Below are 20324 nucleotides of genomic sequence, written 5' to 3'. Positions count from 1 at the left end.
TATTTACTTTGATGTTATTAAGAGAGAGAAAAAAATATATAATATAATAAAAGAGGGGAAAAAAAAAAATTATATAAAGTTTAAAATATGAAAAATAAAGCTCATATAACATAACACACTAATGAATATATATATATATATATATATTATAAACATTAAAAGAAATATATTATATACATATATATATTATGACCACCACACACCTATACACATAACATATATATTTTTTAAAAATATATAATTTTATAAAAGTATATTTCTTTTATCATTTTAAAGACATTAATATAAATAAATGATATATTAAAAATATTATCAAAATAAAAGGTTACAACTTTTTAAAAATACTATGATTAACTATCAATTTTATTTACTTTTTTTTATTTTTTGTTTAATCCAAAATTACATATTTTTTAAATTAAAATAACAAAAAAAAAAAAAAATATATATATATATATATATTATATATATAATATATCATACTTAACTACGTATATATAATCATTGATTTGATATATATATAGTAGTAATATTCATATTACTCCATATATATAGACATTTATAAATTGTTAAATAAATCATAAACAAACATTTTTCTTATGTGTATTTAAAAAAATAATAAAATAAATAAATAAAATAATAGATATATTTTAAAATTAAATATCCTCCCTAATTTTTTTTGTTTTTTTTTCTTATTAAATCGTTTCTTTGTGTTCCTCCATGTTTTCTTTATATCCATATATATTATATTTAAGTGTTACACAATAATACATATGGAAATGTAAAAAAAAAAATAATAATAATAAATAGTAATAAACAAATGCGATTTGATAGGCTTATTATTTTTATAAAAAAATATGTATACTCAAACTATATAAATTGTAGAAACTTTATGAGTCTTGGATATTTTTTTTTTCCCAATTACTACAAAAAAAAAAAAATAAAAATAAATAAATAATAAATAAATTTTAGGTTAACATTAATTTGGATTTATATAATAGCTTGTAATTATTTTTTTTACACTTATATTAAAATGTATGTATATATATATATATATATAAATATATAAACACACAAATATATCTATAACAAATATTCATCTCAATATGTACACAATATAATAATCCTTTTAATTTGTTTTATTCCTTATTTTTTTATTATTACGAATAAAATGGATCATAGTTAAATTTATCTACACCAAAAAAAAGTAAGTCCACCAATAATAACATGAACGCACATATGCTTATAAATATCCTGAACAAGTAAGGTAAAAAAAAAAAAAAATATAATATAAGAAATTAACATTATAGCCAAATTTATAAATTATTCATATATTTTCCGTCTATTAATTAATTTTCTTCTTTTAACAATTCAAATTATATATATTAAATATTTTGTTATTTATTTATGTTTTAATATTTATTTTTTTTTATCTTTAATACCACATATATCTGTGGGCGTCTACTGCGGCAAATGAACAAAATACCAGAATAGTAGTAATTCCAAAAAGAAAGGCTATAAAAATTAAAATAAAAATAAAAATTTTAAATAAAATGAATTCTTTTTCAAAATTATATAATTCCTTTTTTCTTTTCTTTTCTCCTTTTTTTTTTTTTTTTTTTTTTTTTTTTTTGAATAATCTAAAATATATATATATATTTTATGTATATAAAAATTAAAAGGTTATAATATTAATAATCTTACTTCTTCTGGATTTATCACTCATTTTTTTATAATTTCAATAATTTAAATGAACATGACTTTTTATTTTCATATATTATATATAAATATATATATATATAATACTGTTCCAAAGAAAACAAAGATATATTAATTTTAATTAACTATAATATATATTACTATAATATATACATAAAAAATTTATTATATATATAAGCATATAATAAATAATGGTTGATGAATTCAATATAAAATGTATATAAAAAAATTCCGAATACTTTAAAAAAAAAAGGAAAAAATCAATAAAAAAAACAAGGAAAGAAAAAGGGCATAAGATTTTTCTTTTTTGGAAATTATAAACTTCAAAAAAAAAAAAAAAAAAAAAAAAAAAAAAAAACACTATATAATGGTTTAGCGTATATAAATATTAATTATATTATATATAATGTAATATAAATAATAATATATATAATATATATATATATATATATATTTTTTTTTTTTTTTTTTTTTTGGGGTATAAGCTATTTTGCGCATGCATTAATTTTTTGTATATATAATATAAAAAAAATATATATTATATCTTGAGGTAAATTTTTAATTATCCTTAACTTTTTTAAAAACCTGTATAATATAATTATCAGATTTTTGAATTTTGTTATTTTTAACAATATTTATCAAATGATTATTAACCTGCGAAAAAATAAAAAAAATAAATAATTTAAATAAATAAATATATATATAATATATATATATATATATGTATTACTATATATATATGTGTAAATGTTAGGGAGTCCCATATATTATCAAAAATAAATACAAAATATATCGTAAAAATAAATAAGGGAAATTAAGATAAATAGGAATTTTTAAAAATATAAAATTGAGGATAATATTTAATATATATCATATATAGGAAAATAAAAAATTATATTTAAGAATTTATGAAGCATCATAAATAATATTATATATTGAAATATATATTTGTTTTCTTTCCTTTTAGCTTACATCTTTGTTAGTAGGAAGTAAAATAGGTTTATTTAGAGATGAATCAAGCTTAAACCATGAATCTATAAATAATAAAAATATAACAAGAATGACATATGATGTTATAAAAGAAATATAAATTATATTTATAAAAAAAAAAAAAACAATGTATTATTTTTTAAAAATCTTTTCTTTTTATAATTTCGTCCTTATTTTGTTTTACTTTATCTTTTTAGTTATATATATGTATATATATATATATATATATATATATATATTTTTATATTACATACCTGATATTTTTCGTATGGTATAAAAATGTCTATGGTGGTATATGTCAAAAAATTTTAATTTTACAATATTTATAATGAAAGCTATTAATTTTTTATCATTTAGTTGTTCGTCATCAAATAATATGGTAGAGTTTTTATGATCTTTTAATTTTTGACATATTTCTTTATTATCAACCCATTGTAATTCCATATTATGTTTGTTCATTAAAAAATATAAAACACTTATGTTAAAATTCCCAAAGGAATACATACCTCTTTTAATATAAGATAAAATATTTGTATTACTATTTTCTATATTATTATTTGTTTCATTATTAGTATTAGATGAATGGTTGTTATTTGTTTGATGATGATTTTCATTTTCTTCATTCTCTAGAATATTAAATGAATCTATTTTATATTCATACTCCTTAAAATCATTAAACGTATATACGTGAGCTTGCAATATATTGTTTGTCGTATGAACTAGGCAATATAGCCTCCTCTGTTTTTCAAAGTAAACATTTACATTTCCCTTTTCGGTGGGTATTATATGTGTTTCATAGTAGCACATTTTTAAAATATAAAAATATATATATATATATATATATAATCAAAATAATATAAAAAAAAAATAAATAACAAACTACAAAATGTGATATAATGTAATATTATAAATATTAAATTTACAAGCTATATTCTATAAATGTATCTGAAAATGATACATTATATAAAGGAACATTTAATATAATTGTTTAATTCCCAAAAAAGATGAAGCAAATATTTTATTCTTTATTGTATTTTTATTAAAATTACACATTAATTATTTAATTGAAATTAAAAAGTACATTTTACTTTTAATGTGATGTACATATATTTAAGAAAATAATAGTAATATATATTATATATATATATATAATAGTATGATTAACGTTTTATTCTTTTTTTTTTCATTAATTTTACTTTTTTTTTTTTTTTTTACATTTTTCTTTGTAGTGTAAATGATATAATTTTACTATTTTATGGTACCGACATATTTCTTTATTTAAGTATACAAAAATTCAAAACAAAGGAAAATTAAAAATCTCGAGAAAAACAAAAAAAAAAGAAATAAATCAGAATAATATAATGTTGTACACCTTTTGAATTTTTTTTTTTTTATTCTTCATAATTTTATTTATTTTGTTACCATTATGTTTTAATAATCAATAGCAATTTTAATAATAATAACAAAAGAAAAAAAAAAAAAAATTAAAAAAATATAAAAGTTTTTATACATACACACCTATAAATGAAGTGCATTTTTTCTGATGTTATTCCAGTAATATGTTATGAACATAAAATGAATGTTTATATATATATATATATATATATATATATATATATATGTGCATAATATGACAAAAAAAAAAAAAAAAATCTGAATTTATAATAACATAAAAAAAAAAAAAAGAATCATAATTTATAAGTAATAAAAATGAAGAAGAACGATGCAAAAGAATAATGAAAAAGAAATATAAATATATAAGAACATTTTATTGAGTACAAAAAAATCTGAACATTTTTTAAAAATGTTTGAAATAGGTATAAAAAAATTATTTTCATTTTTATTTATATGTATATCATTTTTATTATTATCTATTGTATTATTATTATTATTATTTATTATATTATTTTTATTCATATTTTGATTTATCATATTAAGTTCATTTTTTTCCACAGAAGAATTGTCATTTATATATTCTTCTTTTTTATTCATACTTGTATCCTTTTCGTTAGATGAAAAAAATTTAGCGCACACTAATTTTTTTTTTTTATTGTAAATTATAATTTTTTGTCTTAAAATAATTAGCGCCTTTTTTGTATTATTATCATTTGGATTTATTTCTAGTACTTTCAAGAATTCTCTTTTTGCATCGTCATATAAATCGAGGCTCATATAAGCTTGCCCCTTCCTATAATATGCTTTTATATTATCTTTATCGAAATTTAAAACCTAGAAAACAAAAAAGGAATATATATATATATGTATATATGTATATATATATATATATATATAATGAAAGAAAAAGTAATTTATAAAGGAGTAAAGGCTGATTTGTATATATAAGTGATGATAATAAGTAGTAGCACATAGGTATATAAGAAATTAAGAAGATATATACACACACACATTTATATATATATATATATATATATATACATAATATGTTGTAACATATAATATACCGTTGAGCATTCACTTATACATTCATAAAACTTTGACATGTGAAATTTTGTTAGAGCCATATTTAGATGTAAATTTATTTCTAATTTTCTCTGTTCATTTTCTTCCTCATTAGAATCTGGAAAACTATAATCTAATTGTATTAATCCCTTACGAAAATAAACACATGCAAGTTTATAATTTTTTTCATAAAAAGCTTTTTTTCCTTCTTCATTAAATATATTTGAAGCTTTAATTTTTTCTTTTGTTGATTTTTCATATAATTGTCTTTCTTTTGAATGATCATGAGAACATGGATTTTTATTATTTATAAAATCATGTTTATGTTCTTCTCTATGTTTTTCTTCTTTTTCTTCATTCTCAATATCATTTATACATTGCTCAAATTTACTATAATCTACTTCATACTTTGACGGTCTATTCTTCAACTCACATATTTTTTTCTCTGGTTTTTTAACCTCATTCTGATTATCTAATTCTTCTTTTATTTTTATACTATCTTTTACAAAGTTGTATACATCTTCTGATGTTTTCACGACCATTTGAAAAAATACAAATATATAACCACATAAAAATAATGATAATATATATGTATGTATATATATATATATATATGTATTTATTTATATAATACACAAAAAATAATAATGTAATTATAATTATATAGTATATATTACTTAATTCATAACAAAAAAAAAAAAAAAAAAAAAAAAAACAATGAAAGAAATCAAAAGAAAAGGAATGTTCAAATGATAAGAGAATAAGTATATATATAAAATAAAATCGATCAAACTAATTTTATAATATATATGTATAAATATAATATATATTATATATTTTATTTTTTTATGTTATATGGGTATATTCGGACAGGCTTAAAATAAGAGAAATAATGTATGAACATACGTAATAAAATATATGTAAAATAAATATTATAAATATGATAATATGTAGTATACATGTTTGAATACCATGATATATATATATATATATATATTATATATATGTAAGATTTTTTTTTTTTTTTTTTTTTGTTTTTTTTTTTTTTTTAATCAAATGAAAGTTTTAACTCTAATTTGTTAAAAAAAGAAATATACATATATATAATTATATATATATATTATTTATATATATAATATGTTTGTTTACCTTTTTATAATTAATATCATTTTCAATACTTAATAAGAAACAACATAATATATATATATATATATATATATATATATATATTGGAGTATTTTTTTTTTTTTTTTTTTTTTTTTTTGTTGATACTTATGTATAATATTATTACCACATTTATTTTAACAGTATGTTTTTTAGTAATAACATAAAAGAAATTAATAACAATGGGTTAATTTTTACAACAATAGAAAGAATAAATATTAAGGATCTTTTAAAGATAGCTGAAGAGAATGAAGAAAGAAATAAAAATGATAGAATAATAGATTATATATATAATTTAAATAATAAGAAATGTTTAATTAAATTAGGGAAATTATTAAAGAGTCATTTAATAAATAGCCAAATAGTAATAACAAATTTTTGTGATAGATCTAATGAATTATTTAATAGTAAATATATATACGAAAATATAATAAATAATAAAAGATCATATTATATACAAAATTTATATTTATCAAGCTTATTTAGTACTGATTATATTAATTATATTATTAAAAAATATGATCAAGTTATGGTTTCTTATAATTGTAAATATGATAATAAAATATATATAAATAATAATATACTCTATTTATGTATTAATGATTTAACTAAATTAAGATTAATTAATCACAAAAATTTATACAAAGACAAATATTTGTTGAATCATATAGTATCCATAGATATATGTAATCATAAACAAAATAAAGATATCATACAATATAACAACATAAATCATACAAATAAATCTGTTAATAATAATATTCCAAATGAATCTGAAAATATAAAATTATTAAATAAAAAATACATACAAAATGAAAATCACAATAATGATAATAATAAGGAAAAAATTGGAGGAAAATTAAGAGAAATTTATGAAAATTTTTTTACCAATTTGTATACATATCCAGTAGATTTATTATGTATATATAATAATTGTGATGAAAATTTTATTAGGATATTAAAAAGTATACTAGTTAATAATAAATCTATAAATGTTCAAATATATCCACTATATATGAAATATCATGAATTTTCATATAAATTATGTGGGGCTTTATTTTCAAGAGATACAGAAAAAGAGAAGGAAAAAATAAGCACAACATTTTTTTATAACATGTCGGCTGATTCAAAAAATAATGCTACAATTAATAATTACAATAATTATAATAATAATTATTATAATAGTACATATTCTTTTATGAAAGATCAATATAATAATACAATTCCAAATGAAATAAATATCAAACAAGTTGATGATGTATATAATGACATTTTCTCTAACTCTTCTATAATACAACAGAATAATAATAAAATTATACAAAATAATTATAGAATAAATGATAAAGATCGGAATGAATATTCAAATAAATTTAATCAAGAATTAAATCAAAAGCATAATATATATTCTTCACATTTTTACAATGATAAAAATGTTAATAACTCTAATGTATATATAAGTAAAAATAAAATGGATGATATATTTTTTTATGAACTTAATATGGAATATATAGAAAAAGAAATTCTTGAAAAATATTCTTGTGATCATAACAAAATAAACAAAAATGAAAATATAAATAGTAATATAAATAATAATCATGATGCATCATTTTTATGTCACCACCAAAATCATAACAATGTTATTAACTTTCATGATATATACAATAATAATTCTAATAATAATAATGATGATGATAAAAAAAATAAAAATAAAATACACAAATTTAATGATAAAAAATTTTACGTTAATTATAATTCATCTTCAAGTAGTGATATAAATATATCATTAACTCAAAATGGAGATTATAAAATTATTAATACACCAAAAGAAAAAAAAAAAAAAAAATTAAAAAACGATGATATAATATCAAATGAAAAAAAAAAGAAAGACGAATATGAATATGAAACATATAAAAAAAAAAAAGTTCAAAGTGTTCTTAAATTCTTACAAAATTATAAAAACTCATATTATATAAATAATGAACATATATTAAAAAAAGAATGTCTCTATGATATTATAGATAATATGAAAAATATGAAAGATTTTTACATTAAACAAGACCATTTTGATAATGAAGATGAAAATTATAATAATTTTATTCTTTATTTTATGGAATATATAGGTAGAATTCTTTTAGACATCAAATTATGTTGTAAACAAAATACAAATATGTTAGTTAAAAAAAAAAAACAATTTTATCAAATCCAAAAAATTATTTTTAATAACGGTCTCATAGATATCCAAAATATTCAAAATTTAAGTAATTTTTTAATTCATACATTAATTAAAAAAGAAAACAATAATGATAGTAAATTACATTATGTTTTAACCATATATGGACAAGATAATAATTTTATTAATTATGATAGATACTTACAAGAAGTATCTAATCAAACCTGCATTCATATTTGCTTTTTTTCATCTAAAGGAGATATTTATATAATGATTTTAGATACACAAAATAGGATATTGTAATAAAAATATGTGTACATGATGTGATATATATATATATATATATATATATATATATATATATATACATATTATTTTTTAATTTTTTAATTAATTCTTATAATAATAATATTTTAATTCTCTTATTTGTTTTTTTTAAATATTTAATTAAAATATAAATATATACTAAATTTTTTATTTTTATAATATTATTCGTATATTTATCTTTGTTTATAAAAACTGCATCATTTTCAATATTTGATTTACTATTTTAAATATTAAACAATTGGAAGTTTTTCTTTTTTTTTAATTAAAAAATAAAATAAAATAAAATAAAATAATAAGTCACACAATAATGAATCACCATGAAATATTAATTAAAGGAAAAAAAAAAAAAAAAAAAAAAAAAAAACAATATGTAGATAATATGTATAAACTGATTATAAAAATAAAACAAGATAAAAAATATTAAGTTTAATCATTTGTATGTGTTGTCATACACTTCCATAGTTGTAAAAATATGGGTAATTTATGTCAAAAAAAAAAAAAAAAAGAAACCAATAATTTTTAACAATATATATATATATATATATTTATTTATTTATTTATTTTCCTACTTAACATAATTTACATATTAAAAAAAATTGAAATTCTTATTTATATTATTTTTATAAGGATATATATGTTAAGTCATTTAGTTTTATTTAAAATATCTTAATAGTTCTTATAATGAATAATTTGAATATACCGTAGGACCATTAAAATTTCCATACGCTCTACAAATATAAGTAAAATTAAAAGAAAAATAATATAATGAAATTATAACGTAAATATATATATATATATCAAATTCATAATAAAATTATATACAACTGAATGTGTAATATATACGATCAAATGTCCTATTTTCATTATGTGCAAATGTTACTTTTGTTAATGGTATATCCTCATCATTTTTCATTTTAAACATCTGAAAACAACAGGAAACTGGATTGTGGTCACTAGACATTATTATACCTAAACAAATAAAACAAAAATGAAAAAATTATGCAATCGAAAAATTATACCGAAATGGACTATACATATATATATATATATATATATATTAAGTTCTTATCAAATCATATCATTACTTTTTTCTTCAGGTATTGGTGATAGATAAGAATTAGGAACAAACACCAAACAATTTTTTGTCTTCTCACATGACCATTTAAAAATGCGATCTGTCCACTAGAGAAAAAAAAAATGTAAACAATTAATAAAATAAAAAGAAACAGCCAAATGGTATAAAAAAAAAAAAAAAATAGCCAAATTGGATAAAAAAAAAAAAATAGCCAAATTGAATAAAAAAAAAAAAAAAATAGCCAAATTGGATAAAAAAAAAAAAAAACGAAATAGCCAAATTGAATAAAAAAAAAAAAAGAAATAGCCAAATTGGATAAAAAAAAAAAAAAAAACATATTTATATATCTACACACATATATATCTTACAGATGGTATTCGAGCTTCCTGCTTTCCACCTTTGTACCATTTTATATTGTGTATTAGTTTGTATTCCTTCTGAACCCATTCATTGTCACTCCTATTAATGATTGGTCTGTTTCCATTTTTTTTATATGTTGGTAGAAAGTTAATAGGTAACTCTTGAAAACTTATAGACAAATCATAAGAATATGCCGAATGTCCTTCATCATGCTTAAGTAACTCTTTGAGATTATCCGTTTTTAAATAATGAATTACCTTTTCTATATGTATTCCATGGACTCTGAAATTAAAATCTCCCATCCAAATAACATGATGAAAAACATCCTTAAAATTTGAAGTGCTTTTATTACTGAAATATTCACTTAGTTTGGTTAATATAAATTCTCTTGATTTTTGTCTAATTTCTTGATCCTTTGCTGGCATATGACAGCCAATGAATAAAACAAATTGATTGAATATATTTAATAAAATGGAGACACAACCTTTACTATTATTTAATTTATTAAAAGCTATAGATTTTGATGCACATAATTTGACAGGTCCTCTTGGATGTAATTTTGATTTCCTTACCCATGCAGCTATAGTTGTTGATTTCATTTGTAAAAAAGCTCCATCGCCATATCCAGATAATTTGTAGTCTGCTAATGGTAAAAATAAATAGGTTTCTTGATTTATTTCTTTTAAATACATAGATAGGCAGTTTATTATATTATCAGATATGGATTCTTGTAAACATATAACATATATATCATAATATGGTTGTATCCAGTGAGAAAATATCAATGTATCTGTAGGTTTACATGTTTGAAAAAATTTTTTTTTTATATTTGTTATATTACAAAATTTTTCAGCTTTTTCATTTTTTATATTTCCTGTACAATTATTTGATAACTGTGTAGATTCGTTTGAGGAGGCTTCACTGAATTGCTCGTCGCTGTAATTTTTTGGCACTTGCAACACATTGTATTCTTTTGTTTTGATATTATCAAGTTTACTTTTATCATTTTTTGTTGAATTTATTTCCTTAAAATTTTGGTTATTTAAAGAATATTTATCCATCTTTTTAGATATCATATCATTTATATTATTATTTGTATTATTATAATTATCTATATTTTTATTGTTGCTTATTTTACAAATATCATAAAAATTAAGATCGTTAGAATTGGATTTCGCATCAGATGTGTTAGTACAAGATAAATTATTAATTTCTTTTTTTTGATTATGATGAATGTAATATTTTTGAGTATTATTTGAAGAGATATTATTATTATTATTATTGAGAGATATAATTTGATTTTTATTATTTGTATGTAATTCTTTTTCTTGAATAATTTTATCACCAGATTCCATACACACTAAAGGTGTTAAAGAACGTAAAGAAAACCTTTCATTTAATTTCATAGAGTAAATATCATTTTGTGTATTCTTATTTAAATAATTTACAGAATATCTTTTTTTATCAGAATCATATTCTTTAGAGAAATCGAAATATTCACAATTCCACGTACCTACATATATACTTATAGGTACATTTTTAATAATGTTATTATCATCTTGATTTAATATTTTCTTCTGTCTATTTGTAAAATAATTGTATCCTAAAACTTTTTTTTTCTCAAATTTATTAAAAGGTTTATTATGAATATTGTTATTATTATTATTATTATTATTATTATTATTATTAGATGTATATAAATTAATACCAACACTATGTCTTTTTATATTAGATTGTTTTGTTTCATTCTCTTCTTCACATATTTTCATATCATTACTATCTATATGATGGCTTTGATAATTGTCCTTATCAAAATTATCTTTAATTATTTTCCTACTAAAAGGTGCATCACTTCTACTTCTGAATCTAATCCCGAATGGTTTTTTAGGTTGACTAATATCATTCATATTTTCATTCTTTAAATTACATTCGGTTTTCACATTTATAATTAGCTGTGGTTTATTATCAAGGACTTTGCAATTTTTATTAAATCCAGATTCGTTTTTATTATTAAGTTTTATATTTATATTTTTTTCAGACTTATCATACATTTTGATGGATACACATAAAAAGACAAAATATTACATAAAATGAAATGAAAGAGGAATGTATTAAAAAAAAAAAAAAAAAGAAAAAAGAAAGAATTTAAATCTTTTTTATAACATTTATAATTTATAAAATTTTATATATTTCCACAAAATATATACAACCCCATTTTTACACAATTGCCTACCCTTGTTCATACTAATTAATCTAGTAATAATAAAAAGTAAATATAAAAATTAATGTTCATATATATATATATATAGGGTGATTAAAATATACATGCATATGTTCTGTTATTTATGAGAGAATTAATCATGTGGATAAGAACATTATATAAATATATATACTTTTTTTTTTTTTTTTTGAAAAGAAAAAAATAAGAAAAATAAAGTATTCAAAAGGTAAACGGAAAAAATAAGCTTAAGTCCATATTTGTATAATATATAAAAAAAAAAAAATAATAAGTGAAAAAAAAAAAAGATAAAAAATTATTAGTCCACACCGTAATTATAAATATATTAAAAAATTTTATAAACCTTATGCATAATAAGAAAAATAAAGAGAATTTGTTGTAACCGAGGAAAAAAAATGAAAAATAATATAATAAAATAAAATAATATAGTATAAAAAAATTAATTCAAATGGAAAAAATGTAAATGAAAATGAAAATAGTTTTATGAATCATATAACTATTTCATAAGACTGTTAAGTCCCAAAAAAAAAAAAAAAAAAAAAAAAAAAGAAAGAAATATAAAATAAAATAAAATAAAAATGATTGCAAATAATGATAAATATAAAAGTGATTTATATATTATTTTTATTTATATTGATAATATAAAGACAAGTCTTTTTTAATAATATATATAAAAATATAGGAAATGACAGTTTTTACATATATATGTTTATATATTTATGTTTAATTTTACTTGCATTCGTATATAACGAACAATAATAATGTTACATGTATGTTTATATACACAACAACAACAACAACACAAAAAAAAAAAAAAAAAAAAAAAAAAAATATATGGACATTTTTATTTTTGGATATATTAATATAAACACATATATAAAATTATTTAAAAAGGAATGACGATTATAATGATGTCTTATTTTCTATTTAATGAAATCTTTTTTTTTTTTTTTTTTATCAAAATTTTCCTCCTTTTAACATTTTAATTTTTTTTCATGATATAAATATATTTTCATTTTTTGTCGAAAAAAAGAAAAATATATATATATATTATGTGTGAAGGGAAGAATTAAAAAAAAGGAAGAACCTATATATGTTTGTATCATAATTATCTTTTAAGTTCCCTTTTACAGTTAGTAAATTATGAAAACATATGTAGGACACTAGTATGAACATATATATATTAATTAGAATTTTCTTTTTTTTTTCTTTTTCTTTTTTTTTATATTTATTTCGAATGCTCAAAAAAAAAGAAAGGAAAACAAATTAATTGGATATAATTATGAAAAAATTCTAATAAAATATAACAGTTGGTGTTGATTTGTTTTCTTCCTTTCTTTTTATATAAATAAACATAAAAAAAAAAGGAAAACATTATCAAATATGTTGACATTATAATAACTTCAGTAATATTCCTTTTGTTTTTTTTTTTTTTTATTAACTTATTTTTGTTTGTTGTGTTAATATATTTTTCTTTTTGAGGATCTATTAAAACAAACAGTGTTTATAATGCATGCGTATATATAAATATAAAAGGAACATTTATAAGGATATAAAAATATTTGATAAATTAGGAATCATAAATATAAATATATAAAGTATTTATATATATATATATATATAAGAATAAATATGTTTTTATAAATGTTTATGTTAATAAAAAAAAAGATATTTATTTTATATATATATATATATAATATATTATATGCTTTATGTATTATTATGATGCCCTAATATTATTTAAAATTTACACATGAAAATAAAAAAGCATTATTATTCTATAGTAAATTTTGAAAATAAAAATATATAAATATATATTATATATATATATATTATATAAATCAAATTAAATAAGAGCAAACTTTAAATGATTATATATATATAATATATTCTTAATTTTTATACTATTTATTATGTTAAAATGGATATATAAATTTGTTGTTTATTTATTTATTTTTTTTTTTTTTTTATAAAAATATGAGATTTTCGCATATTTTTCATTGCTTTCTTTTATTTCCTCAGACAAAATATATATCCAATAGAAATTTTTTTTTAAAAAATTTTTCAAGCTCAAATAAAATGATACATACTTTCGATTTTGAAGTTTTTGGAAAAGTACAAGGTTTGAATATGAATGATAAAAAAAAAATTAATTGAATTGACATAAATATATATATATAAAATAATATATATGTATATATTATATTTTATTTATTTTGATAGTATATTCATTATATGATAATATAATAAATATTCATATATATTTATTATATATATATTATTTTTGTCAGGTGTTTTTTTTCGAAAATATACCAAGTTGGAAGCTGATAAATTAAATATAAAAGGTTATGTTATGAATACTAATGTAAATACTGTTATAGGTACAGCTCAGAGTGATAACAAAGAAACGTTAGAGAAGTTTAAAAATTTTTTGACTAATATTGGTAGCCCTTCTTCAAAAATTGATAAATGTGTTATAAGTAATGAGAACGTCATTGACAAATACAGCAGTTCTGATTTTACCATCAAAAGATGAAAAATAAAAAAGCACACATATAAATAAATAAATAAATATATATATATATTTATTTATTTATTTATAATTTTTTTTTATTTTTTCTTGTCCGTTCTTTTTTATATTTCTCACCATAAGAATTAAATATATATACATATTATTTGTTTAAATATTTCCTTATTTTTTTTTTTTTTTTTTTTTTGAGGTATTTAAAAAAAAAAAAATGAAAAAGGCCTCCAAGTATTCGAGTTATGATGGGCTTGAAAAGTCATTAAGAAGACGAGGAGGCAAGGTAAAAACTATTTATGAAAAATACAAAGATATAGAATTTCAAAATATAATAGATGAGAAAATAAAATATGTGTGGAATTACATTAACAATATTGATGATATTATAAGTGATGAGGAATTTTTAAAAGAGGAAATAAAACAAAAATTAGAAAAAAAACAGAGTTTAAAAAAAAATGATGATTTTGATGAAATAATATATTATAATAAAAATTTAAAAAATTTAATTAACATACAAAAAATAAGAAAAGCATTATATCATTTTAATATTAAAGTTGATATGGAAGATATTATGCATATGTTCTTATATTTTACAAATCAAGATTATTTCTTAAAATATATACAAAATAATATTTATTCAAAAAATTATGTAGAAAGAAAAATCGACAAATATAAATTCACCTCTATAAATATTAACAATTTATACATCAATTATGAAATGTTCAAATTTATTTTTTTAAATATAGATATGAATATTGAACAAAATGGACAAATATGGTAGACAACTTTTTATCTACTTATATTGTTTTTATCATAAAATTTATATATATATATAAATATATATTATGTGATGTTTGTTTCTTATTTTCTTTTTTTACTTTTTTTTTTCTCACAAGAAATTATTACCATTTTTTTAAATTGATAGAACATATAACATATAATTTATAACATTTTTATATAATAAAAATACATTTTTTTTTCTTCCCCCTAAAGATTGAAGAGAAAAATAAATATATTTCGTATATAATTATGTATTAAATCTTTTTTTTTTTTTATATGATCTTCAAAATGATTATGTTATAAAAATATATAAAATGAGACCAAATTATTATATATATAAATATTATATTGTATTTTATAATATTTATAAAATACTATGATATATATATATTATTATATTTTTGCTACTTAATTATTATGCCTATTTTATATAAGTAAATATATTTTTATATATTCATAATAATAAACCCTTTCTCAATAAAAAAAAAAAAAAATATTATTATATATATATATAAACATTTTTGTATTAATATTTATATTATAATGTATATTTTTTCATCTATATAAATACAATTTATTATTTTATTTTATTTTATTTTATTTTATTTTTGTTTCGCATTAAAAAATTTAAATACATATTTTTATTATTATTATTATTATATTGTACACTTTATATAAAAAAAATATATTATTTTATGTATTTTTTTCTCGTTTATATTTTATTTTTATTTATTTATTATTTTTGTTTGTTTCTAAATATTTATGTAATAAATTTTTTTATATATAACAAAATATACTTTTCATATTATCAATTAAAACAACACATTATATATATGTATACAAAATATATTAGTATGGTTAAAAATAAATATATTAAAATGAACAAGAAAAAATATAAAAATGAGATATCTTCTTTTTTTTATAACCATATTAACTGTATTTTATGTTTATGTATCAATTCAATGACAAAGCTGTAAAAAAAAAAAAAAAAAAAAAAAAAAAAAAAAAAATAAAAAAACTTATATAAATAAATATATTATATATATATATATTTATATTTATATATAACCCTTTTGTCATATTATCACATATATAATTTTTATATTTATTATTTGACCCCCATGAATTTATTATATATAATATCCTTGTAAAATAAAATAAAAAAAAATAAAAAATGAATAACAAGTATGAACCAATATTAGATAATGAATTATTATCTTCAAATAATGAGAATGATAATTTTGCAAACATAAAAAAAAAGAATAATGAAAATGACATGATTCAAGACACTAGTTTAAATAATATATATGGAAAGATAGTTAAAATAAGAAAAGAGTTAGAAAAATCATATAATTTATTTTATTCGTATAATTTAATAGTATCAAATAATAAAGAACATGATCATAATAATCCATATAATAATGTGTATGCAAGAAGTGATATTATAAATATAAATAATAATACTAAAAATAATTTGACATTAAATAAAATAAATGCCTTAACAAACTCATTTTATATGAATGTTCAGACTTTAAAAAATACTTATTCATTTATTAATACAAATAATGTAAACAATAAAATTATAAATAATGATAATATCATATGGGAGAGAAGAATAGAAACATTATCAAATGAAGCAAATTCTTATATAAAAACTTTAGACAATATTTATAAAACTAATTTAAAACAATCTGAAATGAAAAATAATAAAAAGTCCAACTACACAAAAAGTAATAAAAGACATGGTGATGATGATATAAATTATTTACATAAGGAAAATGAAATTTTAAAACAAGTAGAAGATCATTTAAATATATTTCATGTTCAAGGAATGAATACATTAAATATGTTAAGAAAACAAAATAAATTTTTAAAAAACGTTCGTAAGAAAGTGATAGATATGTATAATTATGTAGGTTTGTCATCGTCACTAGTAGATACCATAAAAAAAACTCATAAACAAAATTTAATTATTGTCATTGTAGGAATAATATTAAGTTTGATATTTTTTTATGTCATATATTCTTATTTTAGGAGATGATGAATGACCACATAAATATAAGATTATATTTTTAAAATGTTTTATTATAAAATATCGATGTTTATATAAATATATATATATTTTTTTTTAAGTGAACTGAATTAAATGTATAGATTGTATGGTGTCAATACGTTTGTATATTATATATATAAATATATAATATATATATTTATACATTTTATTATATTTTTTCTATTAAATTTTTTTTTAATCCTATTTTTTTTTGTGGGGAATTGATACTTATTAAAAAAAAGAAATATATATAAATAAAAATATATATATATATATATGTAAATATTTTTTTTGTTTATTTATTTTAGTATTCCCGATTTTTTTTTTTTTTTTTTTTTTCAATTTTTATATAATTCTTCCATTTTTTGTTTACATAAAATAAAATATATATAAATTAATATCTGTTTTATGTAACAAAACATAACCCATATATATATATATATATATAATATATATTATTAAAATATATTTAATATATTTTTTTTTTATTATAAATTTATTATGGATTAATTTTTATATTTATACATTTCCTTCGTTTTATATTAATTATATTATATCATATATATATTACATTTTTTTTATTTTATTTTTTTTTTTTGTGACTGTTCTTTAAAACTAAAAATTTGTTTTATTTTATTAAATTAATCAATTCATAAAGTTAAAATATTTTACTACAATAGAAAAAAAAGAATAATATTATTTCTTCTATTTTCCCTTAAAGATTCCTTTTATCCTTATTTTAAAATTCCAATTTGTTTCTATATAAAAAAAAATAAAGAATAATAAAATATAAAAACATTATTCCACACCTAGGTATGGTGAAAAATTCATATGATTATATAATTCGTTATAAATATCATTATTAGATAATATGATTATATCTATCTAATTTAAATTATTATATTATATATATATATATATATATATATATATTTATTTATTTTTACCAAAAGGAAGAATAAAAAGAATGATATACAATATTATTTATATATATTATATTAGATAAATAAAAGCTAGTTTTTTTTTTTTTTTTTTTTTTTTTTTTTAAATTATGAAAAAGTCAGGAAAAAAAAAAAAAAAAATTTAAATATTCAAATAGATATTTCATTTTTTTTTTTTTTTTTTTTACCCCATATTCAATATAAGAGTAATTTATTTTGAGAAGAAAAGCAAATTTCGTGATATAAAAAAAAAAAAAAAAAAAACTGGGAATAACAGAAATAAGAGTATAAATATGCAAAACGATAATAAAATTGATGATGAAGAGGAAATGGAAAGTGGTCATGAAAATAACAAAAAGGCTTGCAAAGAAAATATAAGTGATGACCAAACAAATTTTAGTAATGATCAAGAAGGTGTAGAGCATAAGGACCATTTGTGTAAAGAACAATGTGATAAGTCCTTAACACATTTAGAATTGGAGAAATATAATAATTTATCAAAGGATATTCAAGAATATTACGTTGGGGTTCCATATAGCTGGGAATATGTAGAGGGTAGTAAGAGCTGGTTTATTGTTGAGACAAGCAAAAATTATAAATTTTTTTATAATAAGAAAACTAATGAGAAAACATGGATATGTCCTGAAGAAGTTGAAGAATTATTAGACAAACAAAACAAAGAAGAATTTAGTGATATAAAAAGTGAGGAAGAGAATGATTATAATTCTGATGATAAAAAAGAAGATATGGATGATATTTTGAAAGCATATAAAGAGCTTTTGATAGAAAAACAAATTAATGAATTTTCAAAATATGAAAATGTTCTAGCTACTATTTTATATGATAGTAGATATTTAAATGTACCAAAAGATATGAGAAAAGAATATTTTAATAAATTAATTAAAGAAATAAATGAAGATAAAAAAGATGAATTGAAAATATTAATCGAAAATTTTCAAAGTTTATTAAACAAAAACGAAGAATATTTTTATTATCCATTTAATGAACATGATGTTATAAAGGTTTTAAAAAATCATAAAGCATATGATGGTAATAAAACAAATAACTGGGTACAGACACGAAATAGATTATTGAAAAATTTTTTAGAAAAAAAAACTAAAGAGACAGAAAAAAAAGTGGAACATAAATTTGAAGATGCTCTATTTAATTATTTGGAAAATGAAAATCCAAAAGAATGGATAAAAATTAAAAATCATCTAATGAAAAAAGAAAAATATGACATTTTATCTTATAAAAGAAAAAATCAAATATTTGAACAAGTAAGTGAAAATTTGTTAAAGGAAATAAAAAGAAAAAAAAAAAGGAAATATACAAGTGCAAGAGATGAAAAAGATGATTATGCACGTTATGAAAATGATAAAGATGAATATGATTATGATGACCGTAGGAAATATTCAAAAAAAGAATTTGAGGATTATCAAAAAGAAAAAACAAATGAAAAAAATTTGTTTATAACTATATTACATGAAAAATTAAAATGTCCTAAAATAGATGAAGAACTTTT

General features: G+C 17.3%; 9 protein-coding genes across 9 annotated transcripts in view; 5 read left to right on the top strand and 4 right to left on the bottom strand.

The window, feature by feature from the left end:
• Positions 1-887: 887 nt before the first annotated feature.
• PADL01_1110200 (conserved Plasmodium protein, unknown function) lies at positions 888-1723 on the bottom strand (the record flags this gene model as incomplete). Its single annotated transcript, XM_028682554.1, has 4 exons — positions 888-921; positions 1162-1251; positions 1440-1512; positions 1702-1723. 4 exons carry the CDS (start codon positions 1721-1723, stop codon positions 888-890), a joined length of 219 nt encoding a protein of 72 aa, XP_028538821.1.
• A 551-nt stretch (positions 1724-2274) lies between these two features.
• Positions 2275-3513, bottom strand: PADL01_1110100 (conserved Plasmodium protein, unknown function; the record flags this gene model as incomplete). The annotated part of the gene is made up of 3 exons (XM_028682553.1): positions 2275-2370; positions 2689-2750; positions 2961-3513. 3 exons carry the CDS (start codon positions 3511-3513, stop codon positions 2275-2277), a joined length of 711 nt encoding a protein of 236 aa, XP_028538820.1.
• Positions 3514-4401: 888 nt separating this feature from the next.
• On the bottom strand, positions 4402-5708 carry PADL01_1110000 (peptidyl-prolyl cis-trans isomerase, putative; the record flags this gene model as incomplete). Its single annotated transcript, XM_028682552.1, has 2 exons — positions 4402-4935; positions 5169-5708. The coding sequence occupies 2 exons, from the start codon at positions 5706-5708 to the stop codon at positions 4402-4404; spliced, it is 1074 nt and encodes a 357-aa protein (XP_028538819.1).
• A 767-nt stretch (positions 5709-6475) lies between these two features.
• PADL01_1109900 (conserved Plasmodium protein, unknown function) lies at positions 6476-8803 on the top strand (the record flags this gene model as incomplete). Its single annotated transcript, XM_028682551.1, has 1 exon — positions 6476-8803. One exon carries the CDS (start codon positions 6476-6478, stop codon positions 8801-8803), a length of 2328 nt encoding a protein of 775 aa, XP_028538818.1.
• Positions 8804-9537: 734 nt separating this feature from the next.
• On the bottom strand, positions 9538-12313 carry PADL01_1109800 (endonuclease/exonuclease/phosphatase family protein, putative; the record flags this gene model as incomplete). The annotated part of the gene is made up of 4 exons (XM_028682550.1): positions 9538-9555; positions 9708-9796; positions 9913-10009; positions 10271-12313. 4 exons carry the CDS (start codon positions 12311-12313, stop codon positions 9538-9540), a joined length of 2247 nt encoding a protein of 748 aa, XP_028538817.1.
• Positions 12314-14478: 2165 nt separating this feature from the next.
• PADL01_1109700 (acylphosphatase, putative) lies at positions 14479-15037 on the top strand (the record flags this gene model as incomplete). Its single annotated transcript, XM_028682549.1, has 2 exons — positions 14479-14623; positions 14793-15037. 2 exons carry the CDS (start codon positions 14479-14481, stop codon positions 15035-15037), a joined length of 390 nt encoding a protein of 129 aa, XP_028538816.1.
• Positions 15038-15239: 202 nt separating this feature from the next.
• PADL01_1109600 (conserved Plasmodium protein, unknown function) lies at positions 15240-15806 on the top strand (the record flags this gene model as incomplete). Its single annotated transcript, XM_028682548.1, has 1 exon — positions 15240-15806. One exon carries the CDS (start codon positions 15240-15242, stop codon positions 15804-15806), a length of 567 nt encoding a protein of 188 aa, XP_028538815.1.
• Positions 15807-16979: 1173 nt separating this feature from the next.
• PADL01_1109500 (SNARE protein, putative) lies at positions 16980-17846 on the top strand (the record flags this gene model as incomplete). Its single annotated transcript, XM_028682546.1, has 1 exon — positions 16980-17846. The coding sequence occupies one exon, from the start codon at positions 16980-16982 to the stop codon at positions 17844-17846; it is 867 nt and encodes a 288-aa protein (XP_028538814.1).
• A 1246-nt stretch (positions 17847-19092) lies between these two features.
• The window catches only part of PADL01_1109400 (conserved Plasmodium protein, unknown function), a gene marked incomplete at both ends in the record, with an annotated part of 1975 nt that continues 743 nt past the window's right edge, over positions 19093-20324 (top strand). The window contains one exon of the mRNA XM_028682545.1: positions 19093-20324. This exon is cut by the window's right edge and continues 441 nt beyond it. Coding sequence (XP_028538813.1) covers positions 19093-20324 — 1232 coding nt within the window.

This window comes from Plasmodium sp. gorilla clade G2, assembly GCF_900097015.1.
Source record: "Plasmodium sp. gorilla clade G2 genome assembly, chromosome: 11".
In the NCBI taxonomy this organism is placed as follows: Eukaryota; Apicomplexa; class Aconoidasida; order Haemosporida; family Plasmodiidae; genus Plasmodium; species Plasmodium adleri (nom. inval.).
The sequence above is the reverse complement of the archived record's forward strand: the minus strand, read 5'-3'. Positions and strand labels throughout refer to the sequence as shown.